This window comes from Theropithecus gelada, chromosome 1 (genome assembly GCF_003255815.1).
Source record: "Theropithecus gelada isolate Dixy chromosome 1, Tgel_1.0, whole genome shotgun sequence".
Taxonomy (NCBI): Eukaryota; Metazoa; Chordata; class Mammalia; order Primates; family Cercopithecidae; genus Theropithecus; species Theropithecus gelada.
The window spans coordinates 198,096,725-198,112,119 of record NC_037668.1 but is presented as its reverse complement, the minus strand read 5'-3'; the positions used below and the strand labels follow the sequence as shown (position 1 = coordinate 198,112,119).

The 15,395-nt window shown below is 36.7% G+C and overlaps 1 protein-coding gene across 6 annotated transcripts in view; it reads left to right on the top strand.

Annotated features, from left to right (window-relative positions):
- Positions 1 to 15,395, top strand: part of POU2F1 (POU class 2 homeobox 1) — a 197,004-nt gene that overhangs the window by 169,538 nt on the left and 12,071 nt on the right. For all 6 annotated transcript variants that reach the window (XM_025382351.1, XM_025382341.1, XM_025382348.1 and 3 more), the window contains 3 exons: positions 1,169 to 1,274; positions 11,753 to 12,098; positions 13,129 to 13,217. In XM_025382351.1, the coding sequence (XP_025238136.1) occupies positions 1,169 to 1,274; positions 11,753 to 12,098; positions 13,129 to 13,217 (541 nt within the window). The remainder of the gene's footprint in view (positions 1 to 1,168; positions 1,275 to 11,752; positions 12,099 to 13,128; positions 13,218 to 15,395) is intronic.

The following is a 15,395-nucleotide window of genomic DNA, read 5'->3' as shown; positions in this document are numbered from 1 at the left end:
GGTGTGAACCACCGCGCCCAGCCCACCTATCTTATTTTTTAAAGTATACAATTCTAATTCTTTCATTGCATTTCCATCATACTCTTCTCAGGTATAGTTCATTAGATTACTGTGTAACCATGGGAGTAAATTTGCTACTGATTCCAGCTATCTCAGAAAATCTTTAGTTTTATTCGTGTTGAGTCCTAAAGCCCAATTTATTAAACTTACACTCACATGATTAAGTGACGGCAAATTACCAGATAACTTTCAGCTCTGAACTTGTATTAAGTCAATCATCTCAGATCTTTTACTTTCAAACTACATATGATCCTTTCCTATGAAGCCTCATTGAGTAACTTCTGCTGTTTGCATTACTCCTAGACTGAAGAGACATACAGTGGTCGTGTGACTCCCTTGATTTTTAAGATGATTATAAATTTGACTTCTACATTGTCAGGATTCAAAAGATGGGAATATTGTTAAGTTTGCATTTCTGTTCTTTTTAAATTTGGTTTTATTTTATTTGAATGTCATTCCATACTGGCAGGCTTTTTAAACTAAAGTCAGCATTAAAAGCACATGTTAGTTTATTGAAGGTTGTAGTTGTTAAATGGTGGGTCTGTAGTCATAAAGTTATGAGATAGTTATGAAAAAGATAATTATTAAACAACAATTTTGTTTTGTAAAGGTGATGTTTATGTTGATTTGTGCTAGAAGAAAGACAGTATCTCTTGCAAAACTAGAATTTTTTGTTATTTCAAAACGAATCAGTTTTTTAAAAAGGTTGCTTCACATTATTTTCATAATTTTATTTTATTAAAACCAAACATAAGGCCATACTGCCCCCCCACAGGGTCAAAAGTAAAAGTAACACGTACCCCAGATTCCCTGATCCTGTCAAATAGTTTTCTTATTTAAGTAAAGTTGATAATTAGTATAATGTTTCTTACCGACTTAGAGTATATCTGTCTCAACACTATTGAAATTTAGGAACTTTTTATTATTTATTTTTAAAACCCGGGAAGAGCTATTTGTGGTATCAGTGAACAACTATCTTCCAATAGCAGTTTTCCAACATAGGATGTTAAGTGTCTCAATTCCAAGATCAAAGAGTGACTATAAAATCATTTCCTCTTTAAGTTTTGATTTTAAGTGCTTTGTCCATGTTTTCATTTCTGACCTCAAGGTGGCGACCACACCAAGCCTTGTGACTAGCAGTGCAGCAACTACCCTCACAGTCAGCCCTGTCCTCCCCCTGACCAGTGCTGCTGTGACAAATCTTTCAGTTACAGGTAAGCAGCTGCCAGGCAATGCACCTGCTGAGCACATGGGAGGCCCATGATGGGTTATTATAAGAATCTGCCATTAAATAGTGAATTAAGGCTCTAACTAAAGATAGGTGTTGCTCATAAACATCAATTTTCTTTAATTCCTTTCCTTAAAAACCTTCAATAGCTGTGCCTTTTTGCATTCAGAAAAACATGCAAGTTTGTCAATTCATGAAGGTTATTTCCGGTCTGAACCTGATCTCCCACTAGTCTTTTGCCTCCCCTACCCTCAACACACAGGAGGGCTCCATCCATACCTTTGTAAACATCCCTACACTGGAAATGTCCATCTTAGCCTGCAGTTCTTGATCTGTTATTGATAAAACTATACCAGCTTGTATGGCAGTTTTTCTTGGAAATATTCTTTAGCTTCTCCAGGAAACTATTCATTTCCACGTATCTATATTATAAATAATTTTATTTTCACACACCTGTCTTTCCCAATAGACTGCACTTCTCAAAAGATTTGAGTGTTCTTTTTGAACTCTTGATGCCTAGCTCAGTGTGTGACATACTCTGTAAAATGAATGGGTTTTTTTTTTCCCTTTGGCCTCCTTTCAGTAGCACATTTTCCAGATAAATTTAAAATCACTTAGCACTGTCATCAGATGTTTTTTTAGTGATACATAGTGCATAACATGCTATAATTATTCACCAGGTTGGTTGTTTGCTAGTAAATCATTGGGTAGATTAATGATATTTCTTATTGAAGCTTAATTTAACCTAGAGGTGGGAATTTTTATTTTTCTCACTTATGTTTTAAGTTTATAACGCCTCCTTGGCTCTGTGACCTACCCATGATGTAAAAATTGAATAAATGGCTTTTTATTATATTAAATTTCTACATTATTAGAACATTTTTATTTTTTTCTGCATCCAGTCATCCATTAATTTTTGCTTATGTTAAACAGTGTTTCTTGACCTCTTCTGGATGTTGGACCTTTTTAAGAATTTGAAAGCTACAGACTTTTCCTCATACAAAATAGACATATACACAATTTTTAGTAAAATTTAAAGTTTATAAATGACAACTCCCATCAACCTCCGATCCCAAGGCTATTTGTGGATACCTACAGGTTCCAGTTTTAAGAACCTTGGTTCAAGAATATATTTAAGAACCCTGGTTAAAAATATATAAAATATGGAGCACTTTTACTTAATAAGCAAACTGTTAGTGATAGATTGGCATTGTGGCAGGCACCAAGAACATGAAGTCCCATCTCTGAGGACCTTGTTGTCCACATTGACTGCCAGTCACCCGGTAAATTATGAACTGAATCTTACCTTCCCAACAAGTTATGTTGCTTTAGGTCTAAAAATACCTGTCTTTTACAGAAAATTTTTTTAATAGTTTACACATTAAGAACAAATAGCTTTGCAGTTTTCTTAAAATATGGGGAAAATCAAAGTAATTTTAGAGAGATTTTAATACTCAAAACTAGCTAAAAATTTGCATCAGTTTTTGATACTTCTTACTGGCCACATTTTCGTGAACTCACTCACTCAGCCTATTTATGTGGATCTAATTGTGATTTTTTTTCTGACATGTTGATAATTTTTCCTGGAATGAATTTTTTTTTTATTATTAAGAAACAACATTACTAGGAAATTGAAACAGGAAAAACAATCACAAGTACTAATTTTATTTTCTCTTTAAATCTTTTTTATATGTACATGTATGTACAGTTTCAGTAGTATTTGTACAGTATAGTATTTGATTGCAGCCTTATGAAACTCTAAGCAGAGGACTCAGGCTCTGCCTGCACACCTGACCCACAAAACCTATGAGATGATAAATTGTGTTGATGTAAGCTGCTGAATTTATGTCATTGCTCCTTGAAAGAGAAGAAGAGTCAGTGTCAAGTGAATTTTATTTTCTTACTCTTTTATCAGCCATTGCTCAAAACCATGCCCCCTTTTAATTTCTTTTTCCTCTTTGGACTATAACTTTCTTGTACAGCCTCTTTTCCTCTGATATTTTTATGCTGCCTTCTTTTCTCTGTTGAGAAAAGTAGCATGTGTCTTTATCATGTTCTTTATTAAAGATAGCCAGTGTCTTAATCATACAACTTATCTAATGCAGTCTGCTTTCTTCCTGAAGACTTTCTTCTTGGGATTTCTGTGATTGCTTATTTTAAATTGTTTTCCTGAGTTAAATCCAATGTTTCTCAGATCCCCTGTCTTCCTCTTTGATTCCTTTTTGTCTGGAGCACGTTCTCAAGTAATTTTATGTAGAAAGGTTACATGGGAGGTAAAATTTCAAAATACAGGTATAACTGAGAAGTATTTATTTTGCCTTCACAGTTTTTTTTTTTTTTTTGGAGTTTGTCCAGTTACAAAAGTATTTTTCCTTTGAATTTTGTTGTGTTTTAGCATCTAGTGTTGCTAATGAAAAGTCTGATTTCAATCTCTTTTTCCTTGTTTTTTCTCTCTATAAACCTTAAGGATTTTTTTTTTTTAATCTTATACTGTTCTAAAATTTCACTACAAGATTTCAAAGAAGGGACCTTTTAAAACTTGCCCTCATTGGCCTTCAGCAAGCATTTTCAATGTGGACTAATGTCTTTCTTGAACTCTGGTAATTTATCTTTTTTTGTAAGTTAGAGTTTTTTGGCATTCACTCTGTTTATTCATTTTGTGCCATTTGTAATGTGCTGTTGGCTTTTTTCATTGTCTGTTGATTTTTGGTTATTTATTCATAGTGATGAATGCAAGATTACATTACTTAATATCAGTAGCTTGCAAGGGTGTTTCCTGACATTGTGTAGCTTCTGTTACTCAAGAGTCCCCTGCCCTGAATGGAAGGGTTTGCAGTGAGCTGTGAATGTGAATAAAAAACTGCCAGACTTTATTTCAGCATAAAACAGGAAGCACGCAGGCAAGCGAGGCTTTCTCTCATACTTTTCCAAAATGAGGGGTATCTTTACTCATGCGTGCAAGTGCCTACACTAGAGTCCTTAGCGTTCCATAGTCAGATTTTATTTTCTTTGAAGAGTAGGTGACATTGATTCTGTTCATCTGAGAGGTCTGGTAGAAGGAGGGAAAGACCCACTGTGAGAGCTATCATGTGAATAGTCCTTGAATCACCCTGTTCTCTGACCCTGTTTCCATCTACCTCAGTATCTGACAAATAACTCTGAGCTGGGACTCTCTGTAAGGCTCCATCAGAGTGAATAATTTTCTCCTCTATCATAGTCTTCTCCTTTGCCCTTCTGGACTATGGTTGATTTCTCCACCATCCAGCTTCATCCTTTTTCTCATTTCTGCAAATCTGTCTGAATCTCAAAACCTCTGATATCTGTCACCAGAGCTCTTTTTCCCTTTTGTATCTCTTTACTATTATTTGGAATAGGATTTTAGAAATGAAAGGAAAAACCATATCCTCAGTACTATCTTCTAAGAAAAATCATGTTTGATTGATGTGGTCGTCTTATTTTCCCACAGGTACCTTTGACACATAATAGGTCCTTGGTAAACATTCTAAAATAGATGCAAGAGTGATCATTGCCATACTCCTCCAGAAAGACAAGTGTTCCATTGTGTCTCAAAAACTTGTAAAAATTCCACAGCCCTTAATAATCTCAACCAAACATGCCCTGCCCCCAATTCATTTTCCAAAACATTTTTCATAATGACAAAATTGTTCATTCCTCAGGAAGATATAGCAACTATAATTATATAGCCACCTAACAACAAAGGCCCAAGATACAGTAAACAAAAAGGAATAAAATTCAAAGAAGAAACAGACAATTCAACAATAATAGTTTCAGACATATTATTTATTTGAGCCATGTTTAAAAAAAAAAAATTTCAGGCCATGTGCAGTGGCTTATGCCTATAAATCCCAGCACTTTGGTAGGCCAGGGTGGAAGGATCGCTTGAGTCCAGGAGTTCAAAACCTGCCTGGGCAACATAGTAAGACCTTGTCTCTACAAAAAAAAAAAAAAATGAACAAAATTAGCCAGGCATGGTGGCACATGCCTGTAGTCCTAGCTACTCGGGAGGCTGAGGCGGGACGGTCACTTGAGTCTGGGAAGTTGAGGCTGCAATAAGCTGAAATTGTACCACTGCACTCCAGCCTGAGAACAGAGCAAGACCCTGTTTGTTTTAAAAAAAAAAAAAAAAAAAAGGCGTGAAGGATATACAAGATTTGAGCACTATCAACCAACTTGTTCTAAATGCCATCTGCAGGACACTTGGTCCAGCAACAGCAGAAAACACATCCTTTTCATGTACACATGGAACATCCATCTCCCAGGATACTTTTAGCCATAAAACAAGTTTCAGTAAATTAAAAAGGATTAAAATCGTACAAAGTGTGTTGTCTGATGACAACTGAGATAAACTAGAAATTAACAATAGAAATAAATTTGGGAAGTCCCCATGTATTTGGAAATTAAAACATGGATCAAAGAAATAACATTCCTCCTGTATTTTCCTATCAGGCCAGCATTACCCAGATACCCAAGCTTAGATAAATATCACAAGAAAAAAAATTACAAACTCATATTCCTTGGGAAAATATAAACCAAAACTCTCAAAAGAATCTTAGCAAGTCAAATCCAGCAACATACTGAAAAAAATCAAACAATTATATACATCATGGCCAAGGAGGATTTATCTCCCAGGAATGTATGGTTAGTCCAATAACTGAACATCAATTAATGTAACACATAATAGTAGAAGAAAGGATAGAAACCACATAATCATCTCAGTGGGTACAGAAAATATATTTGTAAAAATCCAAAACCCATTCATGATAAAAACTGAAATACAAAGGAACTGCCTCACCTGATAAAGAGCACTTACTAATACTCTCCAGCAAAGAGAATACTTAATGGCAAAAGACTGAATACTTTCCCCACTAAGACTGGGAGTTAGGTAAGAGTGTTTGCTTTTGTGGACTTCTGATTAACATTGTCCTGGAGAGTATAGCCTCCAGTAAAGGACAGCAAAAAAATGAAAGACAGTTTGTAAAGGAAGACGTTAAACTGCTTCTATTTGCATTATTCTATATGCATAAAAGTACCAAGGAATTCACCAAAAAAGAAAGATATCTAGGACTAGTCAGTAAATTCAGTATTGTTGCAGAATACAAGATTGATATATAAAAATCAATTACATTTGTATATACTATCAATGGACAGTTCAAAAATGAAATTTAGGAAATAACTTGTATGTAACAGTATGAAAAGAATAAAATACTTAGGAATAAACTTAAGAAGTGTAAGACTTGAACAATGAAAACTACAATTTGCTGAAAGAAGTTAAAAGAAGTCTAAATAAAGAGACATTTCATATTCCACATTCATGTTTTGGAAAACGAGGCATTCTTAATTTGACAGTTTTTCTCCAGCTTGAGATATGTGTGCATATCTCTGTCTCTCTGATTTCAAGGTTTATCCACATTATAACACAAATATATATTTTTATTTTATTTTTTATATATATATAATTTGTTATATATATATATATAATTTGTTTTCTGTTTTCTAGACAGGGTATTGCCCTATCACAGTGGCACAATCACAGTTCACTGCAGCCTCAACTTCCCAAGCTTAAGCGATCCTCCCATTTCAGCCTCCCCAGTAGCTGGGACTATAGCCACATGCCACCTGCCCAGCTCATTTTTGTATTGTTTGCAGAGATGGGGTTTTGCCATATTGCCCAGGCTGGTCTTGAACTCCTGGGCTCAAGCAATTCACCCACCTTGGCCTCCCAAAGTGCTAGGATTACAGGCATGAGCCACCATGCTCAGTCTTCCAGCTTGATTTATAGATTCAACAAAATCATAGTAAAAATTCCAACAGGTTTTTTTTTGTTTTGTTTTAAAGAAATCAATAAACTCTTTCGAAAATATACATGGAAGGGACCCAGAATAGCCAAAACAATTTTGAAAAAGAATGAAATTAGAGGATTTTCATATCCTGATTTCAAGGTTTACTGTAAAGCAACAATAAAGCAGTATATTACTGGCGTACATATAGATATATACATTAAATGGAACTAAATTAAGAGTCCAGAAGCAAAACTTTGAATTTATGCTTTATTGATATTTGACAGAGGTGCCAAGGCAATTCAATAGGGAAAGGATAGTCTTCAACAAATGGTTCTAGGACAACTGGATATCCGTACGCAGAAAGAGGAATTTAGATCCTTACCTTACACCGTGCATAAAAATTGACTGAAATGGATCAAAGGCCTAAATATAAGAGCTGAAACTATAAAGCTTCTAGTAAATTAGGTGGGACAAAATCTTTGTGACCTTGGGTTAAGCAAAGAGTTCATAGACACAGCACCAAGAGAATAATCCATAAAAGAAAAAATATATTAGTAAATTCAACTTCATCAAAGTAAAATCTTTTGTGCTTTTTGAAGCACAAAAGCCACAGACTGAGAGAAAACATTTGCAGATCACATATCCAATAAAGAAATTGTGTCTAGAATGTATAAACAACTCTTACAACTCAATAGTAAGAATATAAACAACTCAGATTTCTAAATGGACAAATGTAAGTATACATTTTACCAAGGAAGATATAGGAGTGACTAGTAAGCACATGGAGAGATGTGTGACGTTAGCATTACTTATTAGGGAAATGCAGATTAAAACCATAATGAGATACTACTTTGTACTCACCAGAATGGCTATAATCAAAAAGACCCAAGATGATGAATGTTGGGAAGGATGTGGAGAAACTGGAACTTTGATGCATTGCTTGTAGGAGTGTAGAATGATACAACTTCAGAAAACACCTTGGCAGTTCTTTTAAACATAAATTTAGCATCCTACCCAGCAATTTCCCCAAGAGAAATGAAGACATTTCCACACAAAAACTTTAATGTGAGTGTTCATATAGCAGTCTTATTTATAATATCCAAAAACTGGAAACAAACCAGTGCTCATCAACCGGTGAATGAATAAACAAAATGTGTCGTATCTACATAGTGGAATATTATTCAGCCATAAAAATTAATGAGGTATTGATTTGTGCTACAATGTGGATGAACCTTGAAAACAGAATACTAAGTAAAAGAAGCCAGATGCAAGAGACTACATATTGTATGATTCCATTTGTGTGGACATTTGTGTGAAATGTCCACAAAAATCTATTATAGAGACAAAAAGCAGATAACTAGGTAGGAGTGTGACATGATTACAAACAGGCACAAGGGATCTTTTTTGGGAGTGGAAATGTCATAATCTGGGTTGGGATGATGGTTGTATAACTCTGTAAGTTGATTAAAAGTAATCGAATTTTAAAACTGGATGAATTTTCATGTGCTTAGTAGTCACTCCTATATCTTCCTTGGTAAAATGTATACTAACATTTGACCATTTAAAAATCTGAGTTGTCTATATTCTTACTATTGAGTTGTAAGAGTTGTTTATACATTCTGACACAACTCTCAATTTCTTTATTGGATATGTGATCTGCAAATGTTTTCTCTCAGTCTGTGGCTTTTGAAGCACAAAAGATTTTACTTTTGATGAAGTTGAATTTACTAATTTATTTTTTTCTTCTATGGATCGTTCTCTTGGTGCTGTGTCTATGAACTCTTTGCTTAACCCAGGGTCACACAGATTTTGTCCTACTTTATTTACTAGAAGCTTTATAGTTTCAGTTCTTATATTTAGGCCTTTGATCCATTTTAGTTAATTTTTATGCATGGTATAAGGTAAGGATTGAAATTCCTCTTTCTGCATATGGATATCCAATTTATAAATTGTACCTCAATAAAAGCCGTTTGAGAAAAGACAAAACAGGATGGGAAGCACAGGGAAGTACTAGGTACTATACACACACCTTGGCTATAGCTTCCTACTGCCCCTGTGAGGTGGGTGGTGGCATCTTATTTTGCCGTTGAGGACATTGAGGCTCAGCAACACTAAGTTCACCAGTGAAAGTTACCCAAGTAATTAAATTGCCAAGTTGCCAAGAATTTACAGTCAGTAAATACATACATTGATTAAAACGACTTACTGGCTGGGATAATTAATTTAAAGATAATTTTAGGTTGTTATACCATAATGCTTATATGACTTTTATATTGGAGACACCTAGAACAATTTTGAATGGTTCTGGAGTCATCATCTCCTGGCCTAGATTAAATTCACTGATAAAATTTGACTGGAATTTTCTTTGTAAACTTAAGGGATTTAAGAAAACAGTTGGTGAATGATTTGAAGGTGGCCAGAGAGTAAAAAAATAACTATTTTAAGCCTTTTGAGCTCAAGATATTAGGACTTATAAAAATAGGCAATTTCAATTTCAGAACTTTGAAAGGCAAGTAGTACCCATAGGTAAAATCAGGTTAGATAAGGTGATAAATTGTTCAAAAAAAGATTGAAAGTACATTGAAATTGCTTAGCGTGGAAGAGAAATAAGAAAAGATGTTCACCTTACTATACAACAGGGGGCATGTCTTAAGAGAAGATTAAAGTGAAAAAGGGTATATGAATCTGCCTAACACAGGACCCTACACAGCATCCAATGTTCAGTGGTAGATTGTTCTGAGAGATTTAGAACCAAAGAAGTAATGAACGAAAATAGAATTCATAGTATCTACAAAGGTGTAATGATACTTAGGGGCAGTGGCAATAAAAATAAATCATTTATATTTTTCAGAAAGGTAGACAGAGGAAGAAAACCTTCCTTTTTATTTACCAATAAGAACATTATGTCCTCATTCATTTGGCAACCATTTTTGCACAGCTTTATAGGAGGTGGAGAAAGTAGTCAGTGCTGAAATAGATGATGTCTGAGTCTCTCCCAACCCTGTGACGTGATAAAAACTGAAGAGTGGAAATGAGAAGAGAGTTCAATTCTCGGTGTTCTTAGTACAGACCAGAGGAAGGTTTTAAAACAGATTTGGGAAGGACAAAATTGCCTGAATTTGTAACAAGGTTGTTATGAAAGAAGAGCATGTTCTGAAGCTTGGTAAAAGATTTCATCACCAAAAAATGTTGTTATTATATATATATATATATATATATATATATTTTTTTTTTTTTTTGTTAATGGAGTCTTGCTTCGTCACCCAGGCTGGAATGCAACGGCGTGATCTCAGCTCAATGCTACCTCCACCTCCTGGGTTCAAGCAGTTCTCCTGCCTCAGCCTCCCAAGTAGCTGAAATTATAGGCTCCCACCACCACGCCTGGCTAATTTTTGTATTTTTAATAGAGACAGGGTTTCACCACATTCGCCAGGCTGGTTTCAAACTCCTGACCTCAAATGATCCACTCACCTCGGCCTCCCAAAGTGGTGGGATCACAGGTGTGAGCTACCACACCCGGCCTTGTCTTACCATTTTCAGTGGGGCTACTAGAAATGTTTAAATTACATATGTCTTGTATTTCTGTTAGACAACGCTGATCTCAAACATTAAATAATCCTAGCGAATGTGTTTTAGTGTTTAGTAATGATGTATTTAATGCCAGTTAGTCATTTATATCCAAATGTTCATTCTCCTTAAACCAAGAGCATAGGCACTTTTTTCTAAAAAGTACCTAACAAATAATTTCTTCCTTGAGACAGAGTCTTGCTCTGTCACCAGGCTGGAGTGCAGTGACGTGATCTCAGCTCACTGCAACCTCTGCCTCCCAGGTTCAAGCAATTCTCCTGCCTCAGCCTCCTGAGTAGCTGGGACTACAGGCGCCCGCCACCACACCCAGCTAATTTTTGTATTTTTAGTAGAGATGGGGTTTCACCATGTTGGCCAGGATGGTCTCGATCTCTTGACCTCGTGATCCGCCCACCTAAGCCTCCTAAAGTGCTGGGATTACAGGTGTGAGCCACCATGCCCGGCCTACAAATAATAATTTCTTAGATCTTAATTTTTATGCTAGCTTTTATGAGATTCATAGTATCATTGTGTGTTGTTGTTGTTGTTTTTTTACCACAGTGGACTTTTTGAGAGCTAATTTTTATTACAGAATAGTTGTTTGAATATAGAGAAGGCATGTAGTCATTTTTATACTATGTTGTTGTTGATACTGAATTTTTAGAAAAGTATATAACTTTCTGTTTTTCTTCTCCTTGTTTTGATTTTTCTGAGGAGACCACTAAGGAGATTTCTGAATGAAAAGAGCTTTACAGAAGTTTTTCTTCTTTTGCTTTCTTTTTCTTCCCCAGAGCAGTTGTATTCCATAATTAGAGCTTGTATGATTCTTTTGTTTCTTGAATAGGAAATAGGCAATGGAAAACTTCTCTGTTTCTTCCATTGCTCATATCTCTTAAAGTAGGGTTCCTAGCTGTGATTCTAAAATGTTTGGTTTTGTAGTTAATTTCCATAGAAGCACTAAACTAGGTCATTAAAGAACAAATTTACAAGGTGGTAGGTTAATTACTCCATTGATTATAGAGTTTAGCTGAGTAAAGCCACCATTCTTCCAAAACCATTTACAAAAGGTCATCTTCTAATCTGTTTCTCTTTTCAGGCACTTCAGACACCACCTCCAACAACACAGCAACCGTGATTTCCACAGCACCTCCAGCTTCCTCAGCAGTCACGTCCCCCTCTCTGAGTCCCTCCCCTTCTGCCTCAGCCTCCACCTCCGAGGCATCCAGTGCCAGTGAGACCAGCACAACACAGACCACCTCCACTCCTTTGTCCTCCCCTCTTGGGACCAGCCAGGTGATGGTGACAGCGTCAGGTTTGCAAACAGCAGCAGCTGCTGCCCTTCAAGGAGCTGCACAGTTGCCAGCAAATGCCAGTCTTGCTGCCATGGCAGCTGCTGCAGGACTAAACCCAAGCCTGATGGCACCCTCACAGTTTGCGGCTGGGTAAGGCGCTTTCTCATCTCATTGACATCTGAGGTGGAGGTCATCCCTGGAATTACTCATAGGATAGACTTTGCATCACTGACTTAAATGGGGAAAAAAATGTCTGTTTAAAGCAGTACTCTCTTTGAAGTGGGCTGTTTTGTGATCATACAAGGACCTTGATTATGGTTTAAGTTTCTTAACACCCTGGGAAGAGCAGTAGTCATACCTTTGTTTACAGATGAAGACCCAAAATATCAGGTCACTAATTACCTTAGTGACAGGGCCAAGAAGAAAGCCCAGAATTCTTAACTCTTATTTTCCCCATTAAACTCTCTCAACTGCCTACTTCCTAATTCTCAAGCATAGATGAGAGATGTAATGGGAGTCTCAATTTTATACTGTTATTGTCACACATAAGAATTATCTTGTAAATATATCTTTTTCTCTAGAATGTTTCTTTCATTTTGGAAAAAAAGAGAAATAAGTCATTCAAAGAAGGGTCAAAATGACTGTAAAAGTTTTACATTTTGTGCTGATCATAACCTCGTTTGTACAAGTAAGCCTCCAGGAAAGCAGTAACTGAGAAACACAAACCATAGAAGAGTAAAGAAAAGTAAATATTGCCGGGCGCGGTGGCTCACGCCTGTAATCCCAGCACTTTGGGAGGCCGAGGCGGGCGGATCACAAGGTCAGGAGATCGAGACCACAGTGAAACCCCGTCTCTACTAAAAATACAAAAAATTAGCCGGGCGCGGTGGTGGGCGCCTGTAGTCCCAGCTACTCAGGAGGCTGAGGCAGGAGAATGGCGTGAACCCGGGAGGCGGAGCTTGCAGTGAGCCGAGATCGCGCCACTGCACTCCAGCCTGGGCGACAGCGCGAGACTCCGTCTCAAAAAAAATAAAAATAAAAAAATAAAAAAAAAAGAAAAGTAAATATTTCCACCTGTTTCCCCAGCTGGATTTTCCTTTTGTAAGTTCCTTTTGGTGTGTTGTCAAAATGAGACCTGCATCTCCATGGTAATAAAGTGACTCCTCTTTTGGACTTGCAGAGGTGCCTTACTCAGTCTGAATCCAGGGACCCTGAGCGGTGCTCTCAGCCCAGCTCTAATGAGCAACAGTACACTGGCAACTATTCAAGGTCAGTAGAAGCCTTTTTCTTTCTTTGGTGGCATGCACACATGTACACGTGTGTGTGTGTGTGTGTGTGCACGCTTGAGAGAGAGACACACACAGAGAGATGGAGGAAGTCTGCTTTGCTAGAGGTAAAAGTGATGGGAAAGATAGTCAAATGCTGACTAACGTGTTGTTGAGAACTAAGAAAATGTCCTCATTAAAAAGCTTTGTAAGAAAAGTACATGTGTTAGTATGTGAGTAAAAGCAGGAAATATACTTAGTTTGGTATATGGTAAGAAACCAGAACTTTTATGCTGATATTGATCTTATGTGAATAGACTTGAAGCCAGATTTTTTTCCCCTGATAAGTTTATCCGAAGTATTAATCCAAAACCCATCTCAAGGCAAACTTGACCAAGTAAGACTCTCCAGTCCCCATCCCCACTCCTGAGAAAGCTGTGCATGGGAAAGTCCTATGATGAATGAACACTGGAACACATCAGGTGGACCTCAGGAGTGCTTTTAATTCTCATTAGGTTCTGCTCTTTTTATATCACCATTAGTGTAGAACATATATTCTCTTGGATTATAATGTCTCTTTTCCAAGTTCAGCTGGGTTCCTTTTACCTTTTAGCATGTTACCCAGGGCAATATTCATTCCATATAGTGAAGGGTTCCACTTGTTTAGTACCTAAGCTTTCTGTCTAAAAATGTTTACTGTTATGTGATGCAGGGAGACAATCTGAGAGACATCACTAATGAATTAGAATTTTTTTTCTTAAAATAGTTTTGATGAGAGGCTGAGGCAGGGGATCACTTGAGGCCATGAATTCAAGACTGCAGTGTGCCATGATCGTGCCTGTGAATAACCATTGCACCCCAGCTTGGGCAACACAGTGAGACCCTGTTTCTTAAGAAAAACAAACGTGGTTTGTGCGTAAATGAGAGTTCTCAGGGCCAAAAATAGCTATTAGCCAACCTAAATTAAGATTAATATTTCACAGGTGATGTCTCTGACAGTGTACTAGACAATGTTAATTACAGACAAAACCACACCATGGCCTAGATTACCTTACATTATATTGACTTTCTGATTGACTAAATCATACCTGAATTGGTTAGCTCTAAAGCTTTGGTTATATAGTAATTTTTTTTTTTTTTGCAGTAGAATTTATGATAAATCACTTTTTCCTCTGCTTTATTGAATGTTTCTGTGCTGTGGGGATCCTACAAAGGCAAAATGTCTTCCCCAGGGCATGATTGACACGCTGAAAAGATCTGGAACTAGTCTATGACCCTAAGTTTGGAATCTCAGAAAAACTTCCAGCTGCACTAAGTCTCACTGTTTTGTACTATTTGTATGAACAAGGCCAAAGTCAGAGGCATTCCCTTCAGCTATATTTTATGTAAGAAATCAACCAAATGTGTAATGCCGTTAGAAAATCCCTCAAATCTACATGTAGGAGTGAGGTTATATGGGTAGGGAGATTTAGGAATGTTGCCAGACAACAGGTTGAGATATTAAATTAGAGTCTCAATTATTTTAAATAAAATGTTGATGATGTCTTCTTTGGGGGAGGCAACAGCATCATAGAAAATTTCTCACCCATTAAAGCACATCCTAGCCTTAGATCACCTACATGTGGCCACCTACATCATTATGTCTGATTTCCTGCTATAATAGATTCATCATTCTCCTTTGCACAAGTCATAGAAATCAAATGTTTAGCCTCAGGAAGTGAGAAATTAATTATACCTTTTCCTTTATTTGGTGATACATAATTTATTTTAGAACTAAAGCCTTTTTGCAAGATGGTTTTCATCTTGTGTCTCGTAATATAAAGCAGTGGTCCCCAACCGTTTTGGCACCAGGGACGGATTTTGTGGAAGACAATTTTTCCACAGCCACAGTGCGGTGGGGTGGTCTCTGGGTGGCACCATTTCCACTTCCGATTTTGCTCTGTGAGAATCGAATGCCGCCACTGATCTAACAGGAGGCAGGCCCACCACTCACCTCCTATTGTTAATGTTTTAATCACTTTAGCTAGTTTGTCTTTTGAACAGAGGTAGTTTAAAATCAGCAGTCTTCATTAAAGACAAAATTATTGGATTTATCAAATATGTCTAGGTAAATGAAATAAACTGGTGATTTCAACACAGAAACGTGACTAATTCATTAGACAGTTATTAACTGTCTTCTGCC